General features: G+C 34.8%; 7 protein-coding genes across 7 annotated transcripts; 2 read left to right on the top strand and 5 right to left on the bottom strand.

Moving 5' to 3' along the window:
• Nucleotides 1-203: 203 nt before the first annotated feature.
• LOC143590911 (putative polygalacturonase) lies at nt 204-2,971 on the bottom strand. The gene is made up of 5 exons (XM_077071259.1): nt 2,519-2,971; nt 1,721-1,841; nt 1,398-1,646; nt 1,158-1,311; nt 204-799 (listed from the first exon to the last, which is right to left on the bottom strand). Exons 1-5 carry the CDS (start codon nt 2,921-2,923, stop codon nt 274-276), a joined length of 1,455 nt encoding a protein of 484 aa, XP_076927374.1. The 5' UTR covers nt 2,924-2,971; the 3' UTR covers nt 204-273.
• Nucleotides 2,972-5,731: 2,760 nt separating this feature from the next.
• Nucleotides 5,732-7,121, top strand: LOC143590907 (uncharacterized). Its single transcript, XM_077071256.1, has 3 exons — nt 5,732-5,933; nt 6,598-6,719; nt 6,780-7,121. Exons 1-3 carry the CDS (start codon nt 5,732-5,734, stop codon nt 7,119-7,121), a joined length of 666 nt encoding a protein of 221 aa, XP_076927371.1.
• Nucleotides 7,122-7,620: 499 nt separating this feature from the next.
• Nucleotides 7,621-9,872, bottom strand: LOC143590910 (uncharacterized). Its single transcript, XM_077071258.1, has 7 exons — nt 9,766-9,872; nt 9,539-9,665; nt 9,344-9,457; nt 9,071-9,269; nt 8,918-8,963; nt 8,632-8,707; nt 7,621-8,088 (listed from the first exon to the last, which is right to left on the bottom strand). Exons 1-7 carry the CDS (start codon nt 9,820-9,822, stop codon nt 7,733-7,735), a joined length of 975 nt encoding a protein of 324 aa, XP_076927373.1. The 5' UTR covers nt 9,823-9,872; the 3' UTR covers nt 7,621-7,732.
• Nucleotides 9,873-13,913: 4,041 nt separating this feature from the next.
• On the top strand, nt 13,914-16,963 carry LOC143590909 (protein LAZ1 homolog 2-like). The gene is made up of 8 exons (XM_077071257.1): nt 13,914-14,150; nt 14,403-14,459; nt 14,573-14,681; nt 14,755-14,939; nt 15,190-15,278; nt 15,352-15,601; nt 15,684-15,917; nt 15,996-16,963. Exons 1-8 carry the CDS (start codon nt 13,935-13,937, stop codon nt 16,443-16,445), a joined length of 1,590 nt encoding a protein of 529 aa, XP_076927372.1. The 5' UTR covers nt 13,914-13,934; the 3' UTR covers nt 16,446-16,963.
• On the bottom strand, nt 16,640-17,637 carry LOC143590906 (uncharacterized). The gene is made up of 5 exons (XM_077071255.1): nt 17,599-17,637; nt 17,355-17,525; nt 17,193-17,267; nt 17,002-17,106; nt 16,640-16,939 (listed from the first exon to the last, which is right to left on the bottom strand). The coding sequence occupies exons 1-5, from the start codon at nt 17,635-17,637 to the stop codon at nt 16,640-16,642; spliced, it is 690 nt and encodes a 229-aa protein (XP_076927370.1).
• A 949-nt stretch (nt 17,638-18,586) lies between these two features.
• Nucleotides 18,587-20,383, bottom strand: LOC143590913 (uncharacterized). Its single transcript, XM_077071260.1, has 6 exons — nt 19,988-20,383; nt 19,593-19,757; nt 19,273-19,485; nt 19,124-19,213; nt 18,939-19,055; nt 18,587-18,874 (listed from the first exon to the last, which is right to left on the bottom strand). Exons 1-6 carry the CDS (start codon nt 20,381-20,383, stop codon nt 18,587-18,589), a joined length of 1,269 nt encoding a protein of 422 aa, XP_076927375.1.
• Nucleotides 20,384-21,517: 1,134 nt separating this feature from the next.
• On the bottom strand, nt 21,518-23,117 carry LOC143590914 (EPD1-interacting receptor-like cytoplasmic serine/threonine-protein kinase 5A). Its single transcript, XM_077071261.1, has 5 exons — nt 22,788-23,117; nt 22,542-22,677; nt 22,309-22,445; nt 22,092-22,215; nt 21,518-22,001 (listed from the first exon to the last, which is right to left on the bottom strand). Exons 1-5 carry the CDS (start codon nt 23,115-23,117, stop codon nt 21,550-21,552), a joined length of 1,179 nt encoding a protein of 392 aa, XP_076927376.1. The 3' UTR covers nt 21,518-21,549.
• Between the last annotated feature and the right edge of the window lie 1,342 nt (nt 23,118-24,459).

The raw sequence follows: 24,459 nt of genomic DNA, 5'->3' as shown, positions 1-24,459 counted from the left end.
ATATCACATGACTAAAAAGTTATAATATAAACAAAATGACTACCATGAGATTTTCTTCCATTTTTTCTTAGATAACAAATCTACCGTAACTATTCGAAACTAATATACTACATGCCCGGATTTAGAATAGAAAATCAAAAAGAAAAAGGCACACCATAAGGTTTTGAGACTATTTCGTTAGTATAATAAACAAACACGCATTACAAAATCTAATATACTACATTCCTACACTAGAAAAGTTACATATAAAAAATAAAAAAGTAGAACACAAGATCAGATATCATAGTCTATATCTGAAGCACCTTCAGAAACAGATTTTTTCACAAGTGTTCCATGTTCATCATAAAGATCAAGATTCTCACATGGTTTCGGAAAAACACTCCCAATCACCCGTCCTGAAACATACGAACACTGAAATATATGTTTCTTCTTGTACGTGGTTCCCACCGACATATCTTTAAATGTAACATTCCTCACTGGAATATCTTCACTGCCATGTATTCTAACTGGCACACGCACACCTTCACCGTGAATGTTGTTATAACTTATGTTACTGATCACAGGAAACGCCTTTGGGTCAAACCCTGAATCCGGGTGCTCATTGTAATCGGTTTTGATTATTATTCCCACCCGCACGTTTTCAAATGTAAGATTGTTGTATTTGATGTCTCGGATGTATGCACCCCTGCCTGCAGCTGTTTTTATTCTAACAGCGCGTCTTGAGTTCCACACAAGAACGTTTTCAACTGTCACGTTTGATATCCCACCAGACATTTCACTCCCGATTGATATTCCAGCACTGTTGAAGTTGACCAAACATGGATCCATGTTAAGACTTTTATTTGATTATTTAAGGGTTTAAATAAACAGGTTATACTAATTGCAACATGATTATATGGAGGTAAACGGGTAATCCTAATTTGAGACTTTTAATCCAATTATCCAACCCATATTCACTTTTTTCCTACACCAATTTTAGTACACTTGATTATCTTATTCTAATTTGTGTATCACTAATCATATTCAAAACACACATCCAAATAACCCCCTAGTGAGAAAACATTCTAGTCTGCAAATTTGATACAAGCACGATGACATACAATTATCATTAGTCTAGGCCAAAAAAGATGGAAAAAAAAACTGCATATAAATCTCACCTGACCATAGAACGAACCATAAGATTACGAATAAGAATATTCTTAGATGGTTTGCCATAAGCAATACCATATTGATCCCAACCACTTTTTATTGCAATGGCATCATCACCAACACTTATGTAGCTGTCTTCTATTACCATATCTTCGCATGAATCTGTTTAAACCATAGCATCCACTGTATAAACAAAAACTTTCTAGCATATAAAAAATAATAAACGGAGAAACGAAATACGTACATACCAGGATCGATACCATCTGTATTAGGAGCTTTAAAAAGGGGAGCCAAAATTGTCATATTTCTTATGGTTACATTCTTACAATCATATGGATGAAGTGTCCAAAAAGGTGGATTTCTTAAAGTAACATTAAATATCACAATGTCACTTGAATACATGATCTGCACAAGCGGGCCTCGTGTATAGTTAAGAAGCTTTTGTCGATACCTTTTCCACCATCTTTCACCCTGCCCATCAATAGTACCATTATAACCTGTTAAATGATTAACGTACATATCATAAGCTCAATATGCAGCATACAATAAGGATGATCAAAATTGCGTTGACCTGTGATCACAACGTCTCTAAGATTTTGACCATGAATTAAACTCCCGTACCGCGGTCCATGATGTTCTCTACCATAACCATAAGAAGGCAAAGGAGGCATTAAAGTCCAATACTTTTCATCCTGTTATAACAAAATAAAGATTTCATAACTAATTATCAGATTCATTTGTGATCATATAATGTGATTAGCATAATACTTTACTAGTCAAAATATGCCTCCTTTCATGTAGAGTAAAAAACACAGTTCCAAAATGGTAAAAACCAAACCGAAACAAAAACTCGAGATTTGGTTTTATGCTTTTGCAAAAACTGAACTTATGGTTCGGTTTTGGCTTCGCATACAATAAAAACCGAAAGAAACCAAACTGAACCGAATTTACAGATTTTCATTTTTTAAATTTTTATTTCAAGTAATTTATAAAAAAGGTTGATAAAAATATATAGCAAATGCCCAATAATCAATTAATATTAATTAACAATTTAAGCCCAAATTCATTGTTTTCAGACACTTTTTTTTTCTGCCAATTTCAAGCCCAATTGGCAAAAGCGGAAAGCACCGGAAACCGAAAAAACCAAAACTGAACCGTTTTTAAAATTTCAAAAACCAAAATTTCAGTTTTTTATACGGTTTTAGCCCAAAACCAGCTCGAACCGAACCGTGCAGACCCCTAACTTTGATGCTATTTAGTCATCCCCAATAATCATCTAACCCAAACCCTAATTTGCCAAAAGCTACATAATTTAAGCAAATTAAAAAATAAAACAAAAAACAGATTTTGTAAAGTATAAAGCACTGACATTTACACCAAGTATGACAGCATCTTGATCAAGAAACAAAGTCATACGACTGGTCAAATTAAACGGTGCAGTCAACCATTTTCCGGCGGGAACATTGAGTTGACCGCCGCCATTCTTCCCTACTTTCGATATGGCAAACACAGCCTTCTCAAAAGCCAATGTATTGACGGTGACTCCATCTCCGACAGCTCCGAAATCGGTGAGATTGAATGAGACCGGCCGGAGACGAGGATACGTCCGGCCGGGAAGAGGTTGCCGGAAAAAGAAAACTCCGGTGAGGAGATTAGTGTTGCAGAAGAAGAGTGATGTGAGTAGGAGGATCCAGAGGAGTGCGATTAGGGTTTGGTAGGATGTGATCCAACGGCGGAGGTTGAATCGAGAGGATGTTGGGGTTTCCGGCATCATAATAATAATAATAAGACATGGGAAGGACTATCGATCTGTATGTATAATAAAAAAGGTAAAAAACACCTCATGTGCTCCATCACTTCATGTTTAAAGTGATAGATTATAGATCTATACTTTTCTTTTTTCCGGTCTATACGGATCATATAGACCGTATGTTAGAGGGGAGATTTATAATTGTTTTTTTGTCTATACGACTTGTACATACCAGGTATTCAACTTTGCTCCAATCATGTAAAACATTGAACGACTATAATTTTATAATGGCTGTATTTCAAAAGTTGAGTTAGCATGAATCAAAACATCTACATCAACAAATAAATTATTTTTTTAACTATATTTCAAAAGCTTAGATTCTTAATAGGTGTCTAAAAAGTCGTTACTATGAAACGCTCATGTTGTTCGTAGTTGTTTGATTACTATGGAGCAAAATTATTTACTTTAAAATTACGTGTTTCTATTTTATAACCAACTCATATGTTAATTTTTAAGGTTGAGTTATACACACACAACAGGAAGGTTATTCAAACACCTTTAGAGATTATACATCTCATATGGGGGCTATACGAGTCGTTTTGATGCAGAGTTATGTCATTTTTTTTTTTTTGAATTACTTTAAAGTTACACAATATTAAAGATAAGGATGTTATATTTAAATACAACCCCCTTAGAATTATTTTATTATTATTATTATTATTATTGTTATAATTATTAATTGCAACTAGGGATGAGCGTTTTCAAAACCGGTATCAAAACAGTACCAAGTTTTGAGTATTGGGTACCGGTATTCTTGAATTTTGCACGAAATACCGGTACCGAACCTAACATTTTAATACCAGTACCAGTACCAGATATTTGGGATTTTTGGAATCAATACCGATACCATCCCAAGCTCATCCCTAACTTCAACTTTCATAACAAAAACATAAACACAGAAACCAAAATTACAATATTGGTGACTTGAACTTTTTCCACTGTGCATTCAAATATTTCGACTTGTTTTTTATCCAGAAATTGCTTCACACTTTATCCCCAATTATGCTCTCTATCTTTACCGGTTTGTTGGAGAAAATCTAGTTGTTTTGTGTCTTCTAATTACACCAACACGCTATCACAATAAGGATTGGACAATCTTCCTCTTGTGCCCCATACTTCGAACCTGCTTATGTATTCAAAAGATGTCATGGATAAAAGCATAGATAGGAGGGATGTCGCACCAATAAACATTTTGCCAAACAACCGATGCAACGAAAAGCAACAGCTACAAACACCCGGCCCTTTTAAGAAACAAGAATTTCACTATACTTTTATAAGGAAGGGGAGTCGCTTAATAAAGGAGTGTTTTCACAGATGCAACTGAAAATGAACGGGACTCGTCACAGCCCCATCTCCATTTGTCTTCATTTGCTATAAATATGAAAGTATACAGCTTATCTAGCAATATCATATATGCCTCACTAGCTTTTTTTAAAACATATGTAACTTCAAATAAATAAATTATAAAACTGAAACGTTTCATACAAGTTGAAGTAATCTAAAGTTTTATATGTGATAATATATAAACCTTTGATGGACATATATATATCAAAATAGGTATTGTAAAAGCTTGAGAACCGGATGAGAAACCAATAACCTATCCCATTGGATGGTATTTGGATATTGGACGAATGTGAGATTAGTTCTACAAAAACTCAAAAAGTTTGCGGGTTTGGGACTACGAAGGGATTAGGTGATACCTACATGATTACCAGTATTGTAATTGAATACATTAAATATATTTATTACCTTAAAAAATAACAAGTACAATAAATAGTATGCTGATTATTAAGATGCAGTTGCTTACATAATCTTTGAATATGATTTGTAAAGCAACAGTTGAAATAGTTTAGGGACAACACATGTATATATGGTATTAACCCAATTGACTAGTGACTTATCAGCTTAAACAACACAAGAATAAAAATAGAGACCAAACTCGTGAGAAGCAACGAGGAAGAAACAGTATCATAATATAACCAATCAACATTTTTTTTTGAACGGTGACTTTCGCAGTTAAAATATATCACACTCCTCGGTCCAATAGGAGGAGGAGCCCCACCACCCCACTCGGGCCATACTATGTTGACATAATCGGGATCCACGTTGGCATCCGAGTTTGGCTTGGCCGTTCCCGGTAAAACCCAGCTGGCTCACCCCGCCCGAAGGCCCGACAGGTTTTTTTTCTCTGGGAAAATCCGGTCGGAATCAAGACTCGAACCCGGGACATCCGGGTCATCCATCATGTTCCAACATGAACCATTATTGTAATTTGCTGTTATTATTATTATTTAAACAACCAATATTTAAAATCAATCAAAACACTTACAAAGATACACGCAACTTTATGTTCAGTTATAATTCACATATGCATTTAGTTTGACTTACCTTTACTTCTTTAGTACCGTAAAACATATATGGAAAGTACAAATTTATTCAGAAACGAGTTATACTATGTGTTTGTGTCCTGTGATCAGACGCAAACAATGATAGGCGAGTAAAAGTTTATATTCCATCGTATTGTGGCGTAAAAGACATGGTTAAAAATACAAAACTGTTCCGGAGTTACTATAATAACATTCGTTTTTCTCATCTGGACTGTTTCTAGAATTATATTTTTATATGTTTCTTGCTTTGAATCATTGTGATTTGTGACAATTACCTTACCTTTTAAAATGAATGCACTGGGTCAGAGTCATAGAAGTAGTAGGCTGAGATTATTTCATAAATATTTATATTTGTACACCCTTTCCTTTTGTTTATATTCTAACAATGGAAGTAGCATTCAAGATTTGTGTGTTTCTTGTTGTTTATTTCATTAATGGTATTCAATCCAATGATCACCATAACAAGCTGACTACATCAGAGATCATTGCCAAGTTGAGTCTAGCACCAAATCCAGAAGGTGGTTTTTTTACAGAAACATTTAGAGACACTTCAATCAATCTTTCCACTTCTCAACTTCCTTCCAGATGTAAGTGATGTAATGTAACCCCCTTGTTTCATATGTTTTAGAGGATCGAAAATCGGATTATTTTTTCTAAACAAATAAAATAACTTCAAGTTGTAAAACTTAAAGCTTAGAGATTCATTCAAATAAAAGTCATGTTAAACAGCTAAAATAAAGATGGGGATTAATGAAATCCAAGATTCGCATGTTTTATGATCAATAACAGGATAAGATAAAAGCGGGAAATTTTCGGGATGTCTTTAGAGTTAGAATCAAGGATTTAAATTTCTATATGAAAGAATCCGAGTTTGTGAGTCGAGAAAACTCTTTGTTCAAGTGTATGAAAGGTTTCGACCACATCTTACGGGTCCTAAAACTAGAAAGTTATGTATGTTTTAAGTTGGGTCGTTTTCTAGCCCTTTTGAGTTTACACTTTCCATAATTGGGACCATATATGACTCCGACTCTTGAATCGGCTCATTATCCATAATTGTTATGACGAAATGTGTGTAGACGTTTTAAAACCATCATAGTTAACAAAGAAGAAAGAAATTATCAAATTATATTCACTATAGTTAATACATTATACTTCATAATAGTTTGATAATAACTTATATTTACTCATTTAGTGTGACATTAACATTATTCTTGGCTGATGGTGAAACGTTTTGTTTGAAACTCGAAACAGTTAAGGTTGATCGTCCTATTAGTACGGCCATATACTTCTTTCTTCCATCCGGGAATGTCTCAAACCTCCACCGTATTCCAAGTGCAGAAACATGGCATTTCTATTTAGGCGAACCTATTACGGTACATAATAAACTAACTAATTAATACTTACGTATGTATGTAGTAATATTTTCTTAATAGTTATACTACCTTCTTCAACATATGCTAGAAATCAATGATAAAGATGGGAGTGTCAAATTCACATACATGGGACAAGATATCCTAGAAGGCCAACGAGTTCAGTATACAGTCCCACCAGACGTGTGGTTTGGTGCTTTCCCGACAAGAGACTATGACATATTAGCCGACAACCGAGTTGTGAAAAAGGCACCAAGGGATGCAGAAAAACACTTTTCTTTGGTAGGAACAGCAGTTGCACCTGCTTTCGAGTCTGATGACTTTGTGTTGGCTAATCGTTCTCAACTCATTTCTCGGTTTCCTGCTCTAGAATCCCTCATAAAGATAATTACACCTTCTGACTGAAATGCGTTACTAGTTTCAAGCTTTAGACCACAATCATGTGTAGAATTTTCTTTTCCTTTTTTGTAACATATTATGCAAATACGATAGCGAATAAAATATGAAAATCGGTATCTTTCAGAACTGTGTGCATGGGTCAATTTGTGTCGGTTTTAGGCTCAAACCAAATCAAAACCAAAGTTTTCGGTTTTACAATCGAGCTTGAAATGTTTGGGCAAAAAAAGCTAGCCTAAGGTAATGAATTTGTGCCCAAAACATCTGGGCAATCTTTTGTCAACTATCAACAAATGCGTTTGGGAATGTAACTTTCAGCCAAAAGTTATGAAATTAGGCAATCAATCCAATAACAAAAATTTAAAACAAGTTAGATCCAATTCAATTTTATAGTTCCGTTCAGTTTTGTCACCTTTTCGATTTCAGTTCTGTTGGTTTTTCCTGTATCGATTAATCAGTTTTCTCACCCTAGATGCAAATATATAAAAACTATGATAAGCATCATGAGTAACTGTAAAATATTAGAAGATAAAAATCATTAAGTTACTCTAGTGTAAGCATTTCTAACCAATTAACTCTACAAACCTGCTGGCATGTTTACTTTCTGACTTGAGCTTGGCTTACTCATCTAGCCGGGCTGGCCTCTTTGTTTCTCTTCTGGGCCGCTTCTTCGAGGGCCCGCTATCAGTATCCGTTGACTCAGCTACGGTGGTCTGCTGGTCTGTAACAGATTCTGGGAAAGATAGTAAGTGTTCTAGTTCATCACCGAAATCGTCATCATTATCTTCCTCGGTTGCATTAAAGTTCCCGTCTTGCTCAGTGTCTTGGTTTTCCAATGGGTTGAGTCCTGTTTTTTGATAAAATAATTCTTTCTGCGTATTCCAGTCTTCGGTTGTTTTCTCGACTACATCTCCGATTAACGCATTGTCTTTTGCAATGTGGTTTACATCTTTTGTATCTATCACCTTTTCAGCTCCTTTAGAATGTAAACATAAAAAGAAATTAGAAACACTTCCAAGAAGGACTTAACATTTGACAGTTGTCAAATCTGTAATTTTGACATTAGTAATCAGTCTTTATCAAGATTAGGTTTCTTTATTAGTTAACATAAAACCTGGTAAAAAACACCGTGAAAGTAATAAACCTTATAGAAATCTAATATTTGACTTTTGAGGTCAAACATGTGACTTTTAAGATTCAAAATCTGACAACATGTGACCACATGGTTACGGATATTTCTTCAAAAGATGAAAACGCTTTCAGCCTTTTTAAAATGAAAGAAACCAAAAGACTCGAGAGAAAATAAAACTCCGTTCAAAAGATTTGTGTTTTTGACTTTAAAGGTCAAACTTGTGACCTTTTAGTTTCAAAAACTGCTAGAACTTTTGTTACTGGATCTTTCTACTGAAAATGTCTATGTTCTCGTATCAAATTATCACCTTTTAATGCTACGAGACGTGAGATTGTTCATTAAATTAAGATGCTCAAGATTATATCAGCATGAGAAAGAAAAGAAAACCTTTGATAGCTTGCTCTTTAGCCATAGAATAATCTCTTGACAATTTCTTGAGTGATTCTACTTCCAGTTCTTTTCCCTGAATCACAAGCACAGTATAAATAATTAAATATGCAGCAAAACAGTCAACTCTGCAGTGTTTGACAAAACCAATTCCGATTTTCTAATTTCTTTTTAATCTAATAATCTGATTGACTCTTAAAATCACATAAATCACTTGAAAAATATACATTCAAGTACGCCTAGACTCTAGAATATACTGTATATAATAATATTGATGTATACTCACCATGTCCATGTGAATGTACCGTTCAATCTGTGTGTCTGCAAATAACCTGTTCCAAAAAACAAAAACGCAGTTAATAGCTTCTCATATCAAAACATTAGTGGCTGCATATGTGAAGAAACAAGTTAACTGTAAAAAACTGAATTAAAGACTTACCTTTTATTTGCATGTTCAATACGCGCATTCTGCATACACTTTAGTTCATTCACTCTGTCATCAACAGAATCTTCCTTCAAATCAATAGCCCCAAAGAGGAACAAATTCCTTTCTACCATACTATTTACTAAAACAGGTACAACTGATATATTTTCATTCTTTGCATCAATAACCAGTTCCTTCAGCCTCTTCATTTCCCCTGCCAAATTATATAGTTTCAGTATATTTCTTTTTTTTTTAAGCAACAAACTTAAAGAGGAAGTGATAACATACGTAGACACAAATAAATTTTAAAGGGCGGTTTAAACGGTTGTGTTTCGTGTAGACAGTAAAGACAATAAAGACCCCCAAGCCTTTGTGATATAGAAGCCGTAGACGCCATGTAACCTTCAAAAAATATACAATATTATTCATTATAAAAATTATATGAAACTAAACTAAATTCAAAATTTGAGGGGCATACGATACCTATGCAATGGGCATACAAAGATTGCATAAAAATCCCGAACTTTGAGGTAGGTTTTGCTTCAAAGATGCACGAGAACTTCCTGGAAAGCCATAGCCTCTTCATATCATCCAACAAAGTCATGTTACCCTGAATGATAACATTTAAACGAAAACAATTTCATAAACTGAAGATAATTAAAGTTACGGAACAAAAGAGGCGTAATTAAATTGAATGTGTACGAGAGAACCTGTGCAAACTCATTAATGAGATCATCTATGTCAAGTCTAAAAGGACTGATGTCCATTGTGTGTAAAAGTTATCAGGTCTTTCTGCGCGTGTATATAACGTCACCTGATAACCAAGAAATCCATTATTAGGATAAACATTAGATAATAATGCATCTGTGAACAGAAACATCAACCAGTATCCAACTGCTGAATAATGTTCATGGTTTTAACAAGTTGCCTGATATGATATATGAGTGTCTTGAGGCTATTTGATTGCATTGAACTGTTTTCAAAGTTTAATTGGAAAACAGAACAAAAACTTTTCAATATATGGACATTAAAAATCAATAGTGGATGGAGTATGCACTTAATACATTCACAGAAAGGGTTAAATTATAGAACCCGAAAGGTTGAGAGGATCAGAATCGACACTTGATATAATAATTTGAAACCTAGACAGTAGTAGCTTCTCTATCTCCATCTCTATAATAATTTAACTAAAAAAAAATATCAGTTTCTCTAAATTTTACTTATTTTCAAAAAACATCATACATCTCGTTCTCTTTCTCTATCTCTATTTGCCAATATAATATGGCTCTTTTCTTTTATTTAATATATCATTTTTTGCAAATTTAACTACCAAATGTTATGTCTTATCTATTTGCAGTTAAAAAACTTACAACATGCCATTTCATACTAACTTTTTTCAGAAAATCCATATTCTTTCAATTGTAAGCTATGATTCAAAATTCTTTCAATAGTTGGAGTCAAGAGAAGAATGAATGAATGAGTAATAATTACATAGAAAAGATGGCATTACAAATGACATGTAATTTTGCTCTTACATATAATCAATGGAAACAAGAAGTATCAACATTCAATAAAACAATTAAAGGGGTAAAATATTTAACAAAAGGCACAAGTGGTGAATAGTAAAATGAAAGAAGAAGCTCAGATTGAACTCTTTACAAAGAATAGTCGACTGAAATCAATCAAATAAAATGAAATTAGGGCAAGGGCGAACCTTTGATCAACAGTTCAATTGAGAGAGAAGAGGCGTAGGAGGTGGGTCGTTTCCGGGTTCACCATTCTAAACGGGTTAGGGCACGCTACCATTTGTAATTGCTAGTCTAGCACGTGCTTAGTAAAACGGAAACATATATTTTACACTAATTAAATTAACTTATAGCACAAATGCAGAGCTATATTCAATATTATTAAGGGGATGTTTGGCCTAGCTTTTTTTTATCAAGCTTATAGATTTTTTTACAAAATAAGCTTAATTTAGTGTTTGGTTTACCTTTTTAAGCTTACGTCTATTAGCTTATATTGGTTAATGTAAATAAGCTTATTTAGAGATGGTTTTTTAGCTTATTTGTATAAGCTTATTTGAAGATGGTTGTTTTTTACTCATTTGCCCCTCAAATGATGGTGGATTATTGAAGCAAGATTTATTAAGATGTATAATCAATAAGAGACAAATTGTAATTAGTAAGAAGCAAATTGTAATTAATAATCAATAACAATAAGAGACAAATTGTAATTAGTAAGAAGCAAATGATATGTTGGTGGAGATATAAATTTATCATACACAAAGACTTAAACTTGCAGAACCAATATTAATGCATAAAGACTTGTTGGTGGATTAATATTAATGCATAAAGACTTGTTGGAGATATTAATGCAGAACCAATATTAATGCATAAAGACTTGTTGAAGATATAATAAGTTGGTGGAGATAATATACGTTTGACACCACATTGTTGGTGGATTAATATTAATGCATAAGGACTTTAATGTCTACATGTTGTGCAGAACCAAAAACCAACTTGTGCAGAGTTGATTTATTTAAGCAACTATATTAAATATCAATAAATATCCATCTATATGTCTTCCCCTATTTAATAAGTTGGTTTCTCGTGAAACTTGCAAACCAACCAAGAACCAATTTATGCATATTTGATTTATTAAAGCAACAACTACATTAAATATCCTTATGCAGATTTGATTTATTGAAGCAACAGCTATATTAAATATCCATATATATCCATCTATCCATCTATATTTTTTCGTGAAACTTGCAGAGCCAACCAAGAACCAAAGCAAATTAGCCATTCTTGTGAAATATGCAGTACGTTGAAGCAAATATGTATTCATTTTCTCGTCAAAAATGTAAAGGTATTAATGGAGAGCTATTCTCAAGCCGTATGAAGAAAAGATCAACTCTTATCATCCATCTACCATTTCTCAAACCATTAACTCTTACCTTAAAGTATCCAATTTATCAAACACAAATCTATCAATTATCAAGCATTCAAAAAATTTGCTTGAAGTGGAGTACACGAACCTGTTTTCATATATTGGGGTAATTTGTTCTCTTCGTTTTTTTACTTATTGAATGTTTCCTCTTCTCGTCCAACTAAGAGAAAGACTTCAATAAGTGACATTAATGAAATAGATGAAGACATAAGTACATAACGTAAAATAGATGATTTATATATGAGTGCAGTTAGAGATATGATTACCGGAGAGCTAATCAAACCAAGATGAATGTTTGTTGAATATTAATGTATTTTTGTAGAAGTTTTACGTTTTCGTTGATATAAGTGTATCCAAAAATAATGATATAACTCATATAAACAAAGTAGATATATATAAAATATAAGATATGTGATAATATGTAACCATGCCCCTTTTGGTCATTTTACTAACATAAGCTAAATAAAAAAAGCTAACACATAAACTTAAAAAGAGCTTATCAACTTGTAGAATATAAGCTAATCCAAACACTTTAAAAGAGCTTATCAAAATATACAAAATAAGCCATAAGCTTCAAAACCAAATAAGCATAAGCACAAAAATATAAGCTAGGCCAAACACCCCCTAAACCGATAACCTATTGATGTGCATATATTTAAATATATTTTTCACATCATTTATAACCCATTTTAGATTGCTTTCTTGTAAATCTAGATAAATTAGTTTTAAATTCGCTTACTTTTGATTTTTAAGACAATCAGACCTTAAAATGACAAAAGTAGCGAAAAATAGATAAAGATTGTATATCATCAAAGCAATCTATACGCCATTCCCCATGCCTCACCTTCAAAGCAATACAAAAAGCTCTTCCTGCCCACAAGAGTTGACCATGGGTCGTGCCTAGCAGGTACACCCAATACCTCGTCTTTAAAATACGTCAGACCATACATAAAAATGTTAATGACCCACTTTATTCCTTAATTAATTTCATTCTCATATCCATTTTATTTTTTTATACATTTATATCTAGTACCAAACAGAACCTAAAAGTGTGTTATACTTAATTTTAGTCGCAAAACAATATAAATATTATAAGCTTATGATTTATTTATAAGTTTTATGAATTATTATTAATTTAACTTTGTTACCAACACAATAAAAAAAAAGTAGTATGAAAAACATAAGAATATGAAGTTAGTTATGCGACAAACTATAAGGCAACGTGTCGATCTCTAATTCCCATGCGGATGACACGTCCAATTTCTGGTTCAGGCTGAAGAACCACGTCCCTGCCTCACTCGATGCATATCCATCGACTCGTCTTCTTAATCCACACATTATTATTACTACCCAATTTAGGGTTTCAATTCCTTAACCCGAAGGCTTCCTATTTGACGCTTTAATACCATACCATACCATACCATACCATACCACCGGTTCTGTTGCTATTATATATATCTTTTTATTATTCATTTGAATTCACTACTCAAAAGTCAAAACTATACTAATTAATAATTGTCGCCTTCTTCTAATCATCCCATTTTAGTACATACAAGTATGCCGTGCCGATTAAATTATATTATACTACTCATAAAATCATATACTTACTTAATTGTAGCCTTGTTGGGGTGTGCAAAAACGAAAACCGAATCGTTAGCAAGATAAAATAATCATAACCGAATAAAACTGACGGTTAATGTTAAGTGAATCTGACTAACCAACTTGTGGTCACGGTTAACGTACTTTTAACCAATTTTACAATTTTAACTGAAACTCAATCGAACCTTGTATGTTTGTGTTTATCCCGATTTTATACCTCTATTTCCACCCTTTATTATATTCCGGCTTTTAACATTTAAATTTATTTATGTTATAACTTAGCTTGGAACACTATAACCGACCTTGGAACCGGCATATTTCTACTTCTATCATGAAATTTGGAATTGAGTTTAAAATTTTGTTGCAGAAGTTTTGTTTGATGAATGGAATGATGTTAGCGGGCGTAATAAACGAGCTTGATTCCGAGAGTATCGAGAGAGATTACCACACAATAGCCATTATTATTGCAGCATGCTTTGTCCTTGTAGCCTTGATTCTGTCATCTGTTACCATTGTTCAGCATCTCAAATTTTATACCAATCCTGAGGTTAGTATATATGTTTCATAATAATGTGTCACTAGTCTACAACTTACATTTGCATTTGCATTTTGTTTTTGTAAAACTTATGGTTATGTTTCCTTAGAGCCGGGGTCTCACCGGAAGCAGCCTCTCTATCCCCATTGGGTAGAGGTAAGGCTGTCTACATCTTACCCTCCTCAGACCCTACCATAGCTTTGCTATTAGTGAGATATACAGAGTACGATGATGATGATGATGATGATGGTTATGTTTCCATAGGAGCAAAAATGGATTGTTGCAGTTCTCTTTATGGTTCCGGTCTATGCCACCGAGTCGGTACGCTTCCAGCATTAGCATTTTAATAAACGAGTAAATCCAATTATACCAAAATGATTTTTATGATACTAATTCAAAGTATTTAATTAATAGTGGTTTGTCTTATTGATTAGATTTTTTCCTTGTGGAAACCGAACTTTGCGGTTGCTTGTGACATATTAAGAAGTTGCTATGAAGCATTTGCTCTATATTCCTTTGGAAGTTATTTGATTGCGTGTCTCGGTAAGAAGAGATGTTAATTAATTATATTCGTGTTAGTTAAACCTATTTAGTGATGGGAATATTATTATCTTAGGTGGTGAAAGAAAAGTTGTTGAATTACTTGAAGACGAGAAAGAAGCACTGCTGAAAAAGCCTTTGCTAGACGGGAAGGATTTGAAACCGGATTTTAACCGAACATCGTTATGCAAATTCTTCAGACAACCACATGTTCTTGGTGAAGGATTGTTACAAATAGAGAAATTTGGACTCGTACAATATGTTAGTTACAAAACTGCCTCTTTAACTAAAACACATATGTATCATAATACATAACTAGAGATCTGCATAAATACCTATACCTGTTGATTTTGCTGTTTTAACTGTGATACATAAGGCGGCTATGTAGTGTTCATGCGGTTCTCATAGTCATGTACTTAAAATTAGTTATGTATTGAGTGTGCCCCATCATAACCGATACCTTATAATATTTGATACATTGTAATATTTGTTTTTTTACTGTGTATTTTAGATGATTTTAAAGACGTTCACTTCGTTTTTGGCAATGGTATTGGAGCTTTTGGGAGCATATGGTAATGGCGAGTTCAAATGGTATTACGGGTAGGTATCTGACCATTTTTCATAACTAAAATTTCAATTAGTTTTCAAAAATATAATACTGGCCTGACTGCAGGTACCCGTATATTGCTGTTGTAATAAACTTCAGCCAGATGTGGGCATTATACTGCCTGGTGAAATTCTACCATGTGACTCATGAAAAACTTCAACCAATAAGACCCCTTGCAAAATTTATCAGTTTCAAAGCCATTGTTTTTGCGACATGGTGGCAAGGCGTTGGCATTGCATTACTATGTTACTATGAAGTTCTACCAAACCGGGGACACTTTGAAACCGAGTTACAGGACTTTTTGATCTGTATTGAAGTTAGTTTCTTTGCTACTATCTTAAACTTATTAATAAAATTGTTCGATAGTTTAACTATTTAAGCATTGTTATACCCAACAGATGGCGATTGCAGCTGCTGCTCATGTTTTTGTGTTCTCAGCAAAACCGTACCATTATTTGCCTATATCCGAGTATGGAAACATATCCACCAAAACAATCAAAGAAGTTGTGAAAGTAGATGAAGGTGATGAAGAAAAACCAGCTATTGTTGAAAAAACAGAAACAAAAGTCGAGGCTCCGGGAACAAGTTTGGCAGAAAGTGTGCAGGAAATAGTTATTGAAGGTGGTCAGCATGTAAGTCTCGTGTATCGTGAAAACCAAACCAAGTTTACTAAATAAAATCCTTACATATATATCTATTGGTGTTTGTAGGTTGTTGATGATGTTAAACTGACCATAAATCAAGCAATCGAACCTGTAGGCAAAGGTATGACAAAGATTCAAGAAACAATCCATCATTTATCAGTTGGTGACGATGATAATAAATCAGAAGTTGAGGTTGATGAATATGAAAAAGATGTTACAAGAGTCGTGTCTGATGGGGTTGGTGAGGATGATAACAAATCAGAAGTTGAAGTTGATGAATATGAAAAGGATGTTACAAGAGTCGTGTCTGGCGGGGTTGGTGGCGATGATAACAAATCAGAAGTTAAAGTTGAAGTTGATGAATATGAAAAAGATGTTACAAGAGTCGTGTCTGACGGGTCAACTGATGACGATAAAGAAACACTCGAAGTAAGAGTCGAGGAAAACAAAGAAGTTTCTAGAAACAGAACTGTAAAAACTTCTGAAGTAAGTGTTGAGGAATATAAACATGAATAAGAAACAGTTTTAACTGTATATTATTTCCTTTTACATGCCAATCGATTCCTTATTCCATATGTTTCATTATTTAGAATACGGATCGGGTACTCGAGTCCCACTGTTTTCGTACATGCTATCCTGTATTCTTTATACAAATTCGCATACACGATCCTGCTTTTTCACCATAGCACGCCATATTTTAGCCTCAAGTTTCATTCACAGCAGGCGGTACAGGTCAGCACACCACATATTTGGGTCAACACAACCGAACAACCATTGTTGATTTTGGAACAAGCTTGAATGCAGCACATACAACAGCATTTGCTTAACAAATCTACACAGCAGTTACCAGCCCCTTTAACAAACTTGTCTGTTTGGCTCGGTGGCCTCGGTCCAAAACCTGGTGGGATGTTTTCAAATGTTGCAACCATGTCACCAAACCCTAGCCCTAATTGACGCAACACGTTAATTCTTTCGGTTTTCAGAATTTCTTGATCAGGCTCCTTTTTTCCCTACAGGCAATTATACAATATAATTTTCGCTCTTAGAATATGAACAAATGAACAAAAGTTACCTGCTTTTTTCCAGTTTTGGAAGGTTTAACTTGTGGTTCTGTCTTTAACAAGATCATTTGTGTATATTCAGACACAGTACCAGTTTGCAGGCTGATCTTTGTTACCTGCCCACAAAGCATTAAATCTTGAAAATCGTAATTCATTGAAAAATATTCAATTTAGAGTCCAAAAGTTGCTTTATGTTGTTGACCTTATCCTCAAGGCTTTTATCTTGTGATAGCCATGCCTGTGTGGTGTATGCTTCAATCTGTTTCTTTGCAAGAACCTGATTGATCATAATAATAACAATAAAAGTTAACTTGGCTTCTATAATTTTCTTGTTATCATAAATTTTAAGCATGAAAGTTGATACCTTTTCAAGAGGTATGTCTTGTGTGTGTTGTACTTCTATGTCAATAATGAAATTGCTCATATCAGCAAGGGTGCCTTTAGCTTCCAGTTTGTCAGGAAAATTGCCCTTGTATCTCCCTGATATGATCAATGGTCTATCATAACAAAGATCTGGAATGGTTGAAGGATAAATCTGTGAAAAATGATGTGAGTGAAAATGATGAAATGTAACCTCAAACCAGAAAAAAAGAGGTGCATGAACATACTTCCAGATCACTCGGACAATCGATTACAATGTTGGTCATTATCGAAGAAGTAGCTTTAGATACCCATATTTGCATTTGAGTTTCAATCGAATCTGATGAAACACACCTAACAATAATCAGACACTTTCTTTAACGAAAAACTTATGTGAAAAAATGAATTACCCGCGTCATAAGAGGCATCATAATGACCCTTGCTCATCATAGCAAGCATTCGCAAGAAGTAATGATTACAGAATGAACCTGCAATTTAAACAAGATGGCAAGATAAGATAATGAGATCTTACAGTGATTATAAATATCATCATCATCATCGTACTCAGTATATCCCACCAATAGCAAAGCTATGGTAGGGTCTGAGGAGGGTAAGATGTAGGCAGCCTTACCTCTACCCCATAGGGATAGAGAGGCTGTTTCCGGTGAGACCCCCGGCTCGATAGTAGTTTTGCATCAAGCCTTGGACATAAGGCACATGGCACTCAATCATCGGGACACCGGCTGATCGGTGCATGTACCCTTATCTTTCAGCTATCAACGCCACTACATGATGCCTGATTAACCGTCCGTCACTTTTAACGTTATTTTCACGAGATTAGTAAAATAACGTCAAAATTAGTGCAATTTCACTTTTGCCCACCCGAGGGTTCACACATATATACATCATATGTGCGCACCGCAAGCAGGGCTAACAGTGATTATAAATATGAAAAATCTATATAATTTGTGCTTCCATGAATCATAAGATTTACCTACACCAAAAGTGTGAATACGCGGAAACTGATCTGACCCTTTGATGTTTTGTTGTTTCTGCATAACTTCACAGATCTGTCTTTCATTTTCGACAGCCCCATCAGTTATAAAGAAAACCATAGGAATTGAGTTGTTGGTCCCCGAGAGCGAGAGCATCTCTAGGGCCTGAAAATCATAAAGATCACAGTGAACAAAACTGATATTTAAAATCAAACATGTTGAACATACGAATAAATAAACTTTAGTAACAAAAAATAACCTGATCTAAAGCAAGCGACATGTTTGTACCACCACTGGCAATGAACTGTGTGTTAATCCACTCGTTTGCTTTTTTGAGTGATTCATGAGTCGCCAACTCCAAAGTCAATGAATATAAGTGAGTCTGATCGTTAAATGCCATTATACTAAAAGAATCGTCTTGATCTAACTTTGTGAGTGCTGCAATCAGTGCATTCTTTGTAACCTCAATTGTGTTGCCTTTCATGCTTTCACTTATGTCAACCACAAAAACAACTTCTTTCCTGAACACCTATCAAATACATTGCAAATATTAACATTCAAATACAATCAAATCAACAGATTTTGAAACCAACCTTTCGTCTCTTATCAGGTCCTGCAAAAAGATATAAGGAAAATATTTCGCTTTGATCGCTACTTTGTGTTGATGGAGGCTTCAAAAGTACCCTGCCAAATGGATTGGGTATAGAAGCCTGAAACATATTGATGACCGTATCACTTCAACCGTAAAAGTCCAAACAACCTTTTATGATAATCTTACATGGTATTTGAAGACAAAATCTATACTCGACCACGTGATAACTTGTGCTTCATACAACAAATTCAACTTCCCTGGTCCTGCTTTTCGTTCCTGGAGCAATAATAATATTAAAGAACGATGAATGAATCAAATATTGATTGAAATCACACCTTTAATGGATGACTAGTTGTGTTACACGCGATAGCATCACTCACGCCACAATTAACATTTAATTGTATCTTTTCAAATTTGGGGAGTTTCTTCGAAGCAGGAGTAACGTACTCCGGGAAGCTGTAAGGCACATTCAATATGAACTCATCATTCTTATAAACAACCTTTTGTGACCATCTAACCTTGACCGAAAGAATTGAACCGCCATCAACCTGCAAAAAACATATCATGAAACTTCAATAATATCCTAACCAATTATACAAATACAAAGGGAAACTATAAGATTTTTGTTTGATAGTTTGTTTATACATGTGTTAACCTGTGGAACAGTCAAAGTAAATATATGTGGTTTCAGAAGACCTCCATCTTCAGCTTCGAGTAAGCTTTCGCTTCCGTTCTCCCCATTGACATCCACTGGAACCGGAGCTAGTTCGGTTGAATATGTTTTTCTTGCTACTTCAACCTCCGCACCTAGAATTGAACCCTGTTAGCAAATGATACATAAACTAAGTTCAAAACTCTTAGTTTAATAGTTATACATTTACCATAGTTAAAAGACTGTATTTGATTATGTTTCCTTATATTTATCTGTAATGTACACCTGTATATTTATCTGATTAATAATACATTACACCTTACAGGTTTTCATAATTCAACAAATTATCTTTATCTTTTCGTGTTCATTAAATTCCGTTGCCAATTATCTTTGAATACCTCTTCACCCATAGGAACCGCAACCCGACAACCACAACAAGCATTCCCCGTGACACAATGCACACGCCACGACCCGCTCATGGTGACAAACGCGGTGTCCAAACAACAATCAATCTCGAACGAGATCCCATTCATCTGGAGCGGGATCAAGGCAGGCGGATCACACCGTCCGTGGACATGCGGCTGATAACTTGGCATATCGGGGTTATCTACAATTGCGGGGTCGTAAATAACCGCGTAGACCATGGGAGAGGTCGGGTAAAGCGACCGCGTGGCCTTCTCCATGGGTGTGATCGGTTTAGGGGCGGCCACGGAGCGGTCGTTTCCGTAGTATATGCGCTTGGCGAGGCGTAGGCCGTCTTGGAGGCCGGTGGTGAAGTCGTCGGGGTGGTACATTGTTGTTGTTGACTAGGGTCAACGAGGGTTTCAGGGCGGAGGTGGTGGCGGAGCTATGGTGGTGAATTGTGTTGTGTGGGTGGGTGTTGGGTGGTGATTATGGGGTGATTTGGCCGGAGAAAGTGACGGGAATCCTACGGTCGATTGTCAATCGTCAAATTATTATTGTACGTGTGTTTTTTGGTTACGAGCCAGATTTTTAAATTATAGTTAGTTGGTACTATATTTACGGTTATACTAGTGTCCGGGTAATGCCACGTGTTGTTACCTCCTTTTTTACAGTTACTTTATCTGTGACCTTTTTTTTTTAGTAAAGTGAATGTCACCAACCTTTCTTTTGGTCCAAATAGAGCTGCACATGGTTTTAAACTTTATATAGGTTCGGGTTGAAATCAGTTTAGTTTGGTTAATAAAAGTTAAAACTAATTTGTGATCAGTTTTGTTTTGATTGAAACCGGTTTCTTGATCAATTTACAATCGTTTTGACCGGTTTTGCCCGTTTTAACCGATTTTGGCTGGTTTTGGTTCAATTAACCGGTTTGAAACCAATTTCGGTAGAGCGACTTACAAACCGGTTCCAAACTACGGTTTCAATCGGTTCCAAACCGGTTTCTAGATAATCGGTTCCAACCCGGTTTAGTTTCGGTTCGTTTTTCGAGTCAGTTTGGTTAACCGGTTTTATTCTCATCTCTAGGTCCAGTCAAGCCACTTATTGAGTGGGCTACAAAACCAGGCGATAATGGGTGACAAAAGGACGGAACACTGCCCCTGGAGATAATTCGGGCGACAAGGGGCGGAGCGACTAGTTTTTGTCGCCTGATTTCTTGTTTCAATAATTATTATTTTAATCTTTTGAGTGTAGCATATATATGCATATATATAAACACACCACTACACCCCAAAAACAAAAACTCACCATTTGCTTATGGAGCGTCACATGTCACAAAACGTCATATTTTGTAGCTAATTCACTACACATAGCCTTACAACCTGAATGGTTTTGCAATAATAATAATAATAACAAAATATAATAAAAATTAGATTTTATAAAGGTCATACATACACTCATAAGTCTGTTACACATGTATGTGCATGTTATATATAAATGATATACTTCCTTGTTTAAGAAGTGTTACTCCGGTTAATTTGTCATGGTACTAAGGTTTCTAATTTAAATCTGTTTCGAAATCAACTACTGGAGATTTGGTTCCATGATGCCTTTGATCGTGTATGTTGATGTCTTTGGGTGCTTCCTTGTTCGGATTCTCGGCGGTTGGGGCCGTGTACACACATGTTCCAAATGGCATGGCATTAAAGTGTGTTAATGGTTCGAGGGTGTCGACAATTGTGGTCATGGTTGGTCTTTCCTTTGGCCTATGGCTCAAGCATTGGTAAGCTATTTCGGCTGCCTTTTGTGCACCGATTTCTGAGTACTGGCCTTCGAGTCTTGGGTCCATTATGCGGCTGAGTTTCCGAGCACTCTTCAGTAGTGGCCTAGCCCACTCGGCTAGGTCATGTTCTCGGTTTCGACGACTTTTGTCTATTGATTTCCGGCCTGTTAGAAGCTCAACAAGTACAACCCCGAAGCTGTAAACATCACTTGCCGCTGTCAGACGACCTAAAAGTAAAAGAAAAAACCACATTATTATAAGTAAAGTGTACTTAAAAGTAATAATAATTAACAAATAAATACACGTGTAATAGTTACCTGTCATGAGATACTCCGGAGCCGTGTATCCATGTGTGCCCATGACTCGAGTCGAAACGTGTGTATCATCTCCCTCAGGGCCATCCTTTGCCAGACCAAAATCCGAAAGTTTAGCGGTGTAGTCCTTGAAAACATCACAAACATGTTCGATTACTACCATAAATAAAAAAAATAAAATGACATTTTAATGAGACATCTAAGAACATAATGAGCTTACAGAGTCCAGCAAAATATTGGAAGTTTTAAAATCGCTATATATGATAGGCTTTTTTGCCTCGTGAAGAAACGCAAGACCTTTCGCAGCTCCTAGAGCGATTTTCATTCGTGTAGACCATGGAAGAGGGATCGAAAATCCTGTAAATCGAATCAAACCTGTTTATAAATAATATGTACTAGAAAGTAAAAACTGACAAAATTAGATTAAAATATATATGAACTAGTCAAACTCACTTTGAAAGAGTTGACTTTCTAAGCTGCCACGTGGCATGTACTCGTAAACCAGCAGCCTATGTTCATCTTCACAGCAGTATCCGATCAATTTCACCAAATGTGGATGTCTTAATTGTCCAAGAAACATCACTTCTGTCTGTCAAATGCATGCAATATTAATTAACACTTAAATAATACTTAAGCATTTTAAATTATAAAAAAATAATAATTACTAAGCAAATGTAGCATTGGATTAATAATACGTACCAGCCATTCTCTATGACCCTGTGCACCTTCTAGGTTGAGGAGCTTAACAGCCACAGGCTGTGGCTTGAGACCAGGTCTAAGCTTGTCATCTATGAACCCTTTGTGAACCGGTCCAAACCCGCCTTGACCCAAGAAGTTGCATGATGAAAAAGACTTTGTGATGAGTTTAAGCTCTGCTAGGGTGAAAACATAGAGGTTCGATCCCGGTAATGACTTCGATAAGTCTTCGGGCGAAAAGGGTTCATCGGGCTTCTTTGGCTTTGGTTGAACTGGTTCTTGGTTCTTGAAACAGTTCAACCAAGAATATTTTGATGATTTCTTGATTCTCATTTTGAATTACGAGCTAGATGTTGATAAATTAAGAAATAAATGAATAAAATCGTGGATTTTGATGATTGGAATATCGAGTTTGAAAGTGTTATGAAGAAATGGTTTGGGGATGGGTGGATATATAAAGTACTAGTATTTCGGAATAGTCAACAAAACTACAAAGGTAACTAAAAGTTTTATTATTGTATAATTTAAAAAACCTTTGTTATAATAATTGTAACACGTATTCACATGTTGAGCCGTTTTCCTGTTTGTAGAAGCTTTGGCTACTATCTATATCTATATCTATACTATATATAATACACCAAATAAGGGCAAATTAAGACATTCATTTCTAAGTAATTTACAACACTTAAAGCATAAGGTACATGTATTAGCAAGGATAAACATGTCTTTTAAACACAATTCATTCTACTTACAAGTTTGGTCCCTCATCTTTAATCATATCATGTTTTTAGTTTAACTTGTAAACTAACTTCTCACCCATGATTTTTAAACGACTATAGCCTTTTCATACGTTAATATTTTTATAAACAAATTGCACCATAAAAACGAGTATTTTATTCTCTTTAATTTGGATATGATATTGTGCAATTTTTTTTCATTTTAAATAAATTAATATGTTACGTATGGGTGTTCAGTGTCGGTTTTGATGGTTTTTTAGTTAAAATTGTGAGTCCAACCGTTAATACTGATTTTTTGTCCCCCAAAACCAAACTCAACTATTGAAAGTTGAAACCGAATCGTTACTAACGGGTTCCAGTTTGGTTTCACAGTTTAAACTTTAATAATAAATTTAGTTTAAAATAATTAATAATTTAAATGTACCATCAATTTTAACTAAAAACCAACATAATATGATACTTGAGATAATCATAAATAAAAAATGATAATTTTAGCCACATAAATGGTAAATATTAATGGAAGATCTAGGACGTGAAATAACAACAACAAAAATTACAAATTGAATCATATGGCAATTAGGTTAATTTACAGTCTTTTCTGGTTTCATATGGCCGGTTGCCGATATAAACCGGGAAACAACCGTTTACTACGTTTTGAAAATTTTGAAACCGACCAACAAACCGAAAGTAAAAAAGAAAAAGAAAAAAGAAGTCAAACCAATGACCGATTTAAACGATTTCGAGGTTTTAATCGAACCACAAACACTTATATTTATACTGATTAACAGGTTCAAACTCCCGCTGCATCGCGCGGGCACCCGTCTAGTTATATATAATACATCAAACAAGGGCAAATTAAGACACCTTGATTTTAAAGGATTCACAAATCAGTTAACATATGGTACAACCTTTAATGCATTTAGAATAAGAGCAAACTT

This window comes from Bidens hawaiensis, unplaced genomic scaffold (assembly GCF_021521415.1).
Source record: "Bidens hawaiensis isolate Kalapana, Puna unplaced genomic scaffold, B.hawaiensis_p1.1 tig00039048_1, whole genome shotgun sequence".
NCBI classification, from domain to species: Eukaryota; Viridiplantae; Streptophyta; class Magnoliopsida; order Asterales; family Asteraceae; genus Bidens; species Bidens hawaiensis.
Note: the sequence above shows the minus strand (reverse complement) of the source record. Positions and strands in the feature narration are given on the sequence as shown.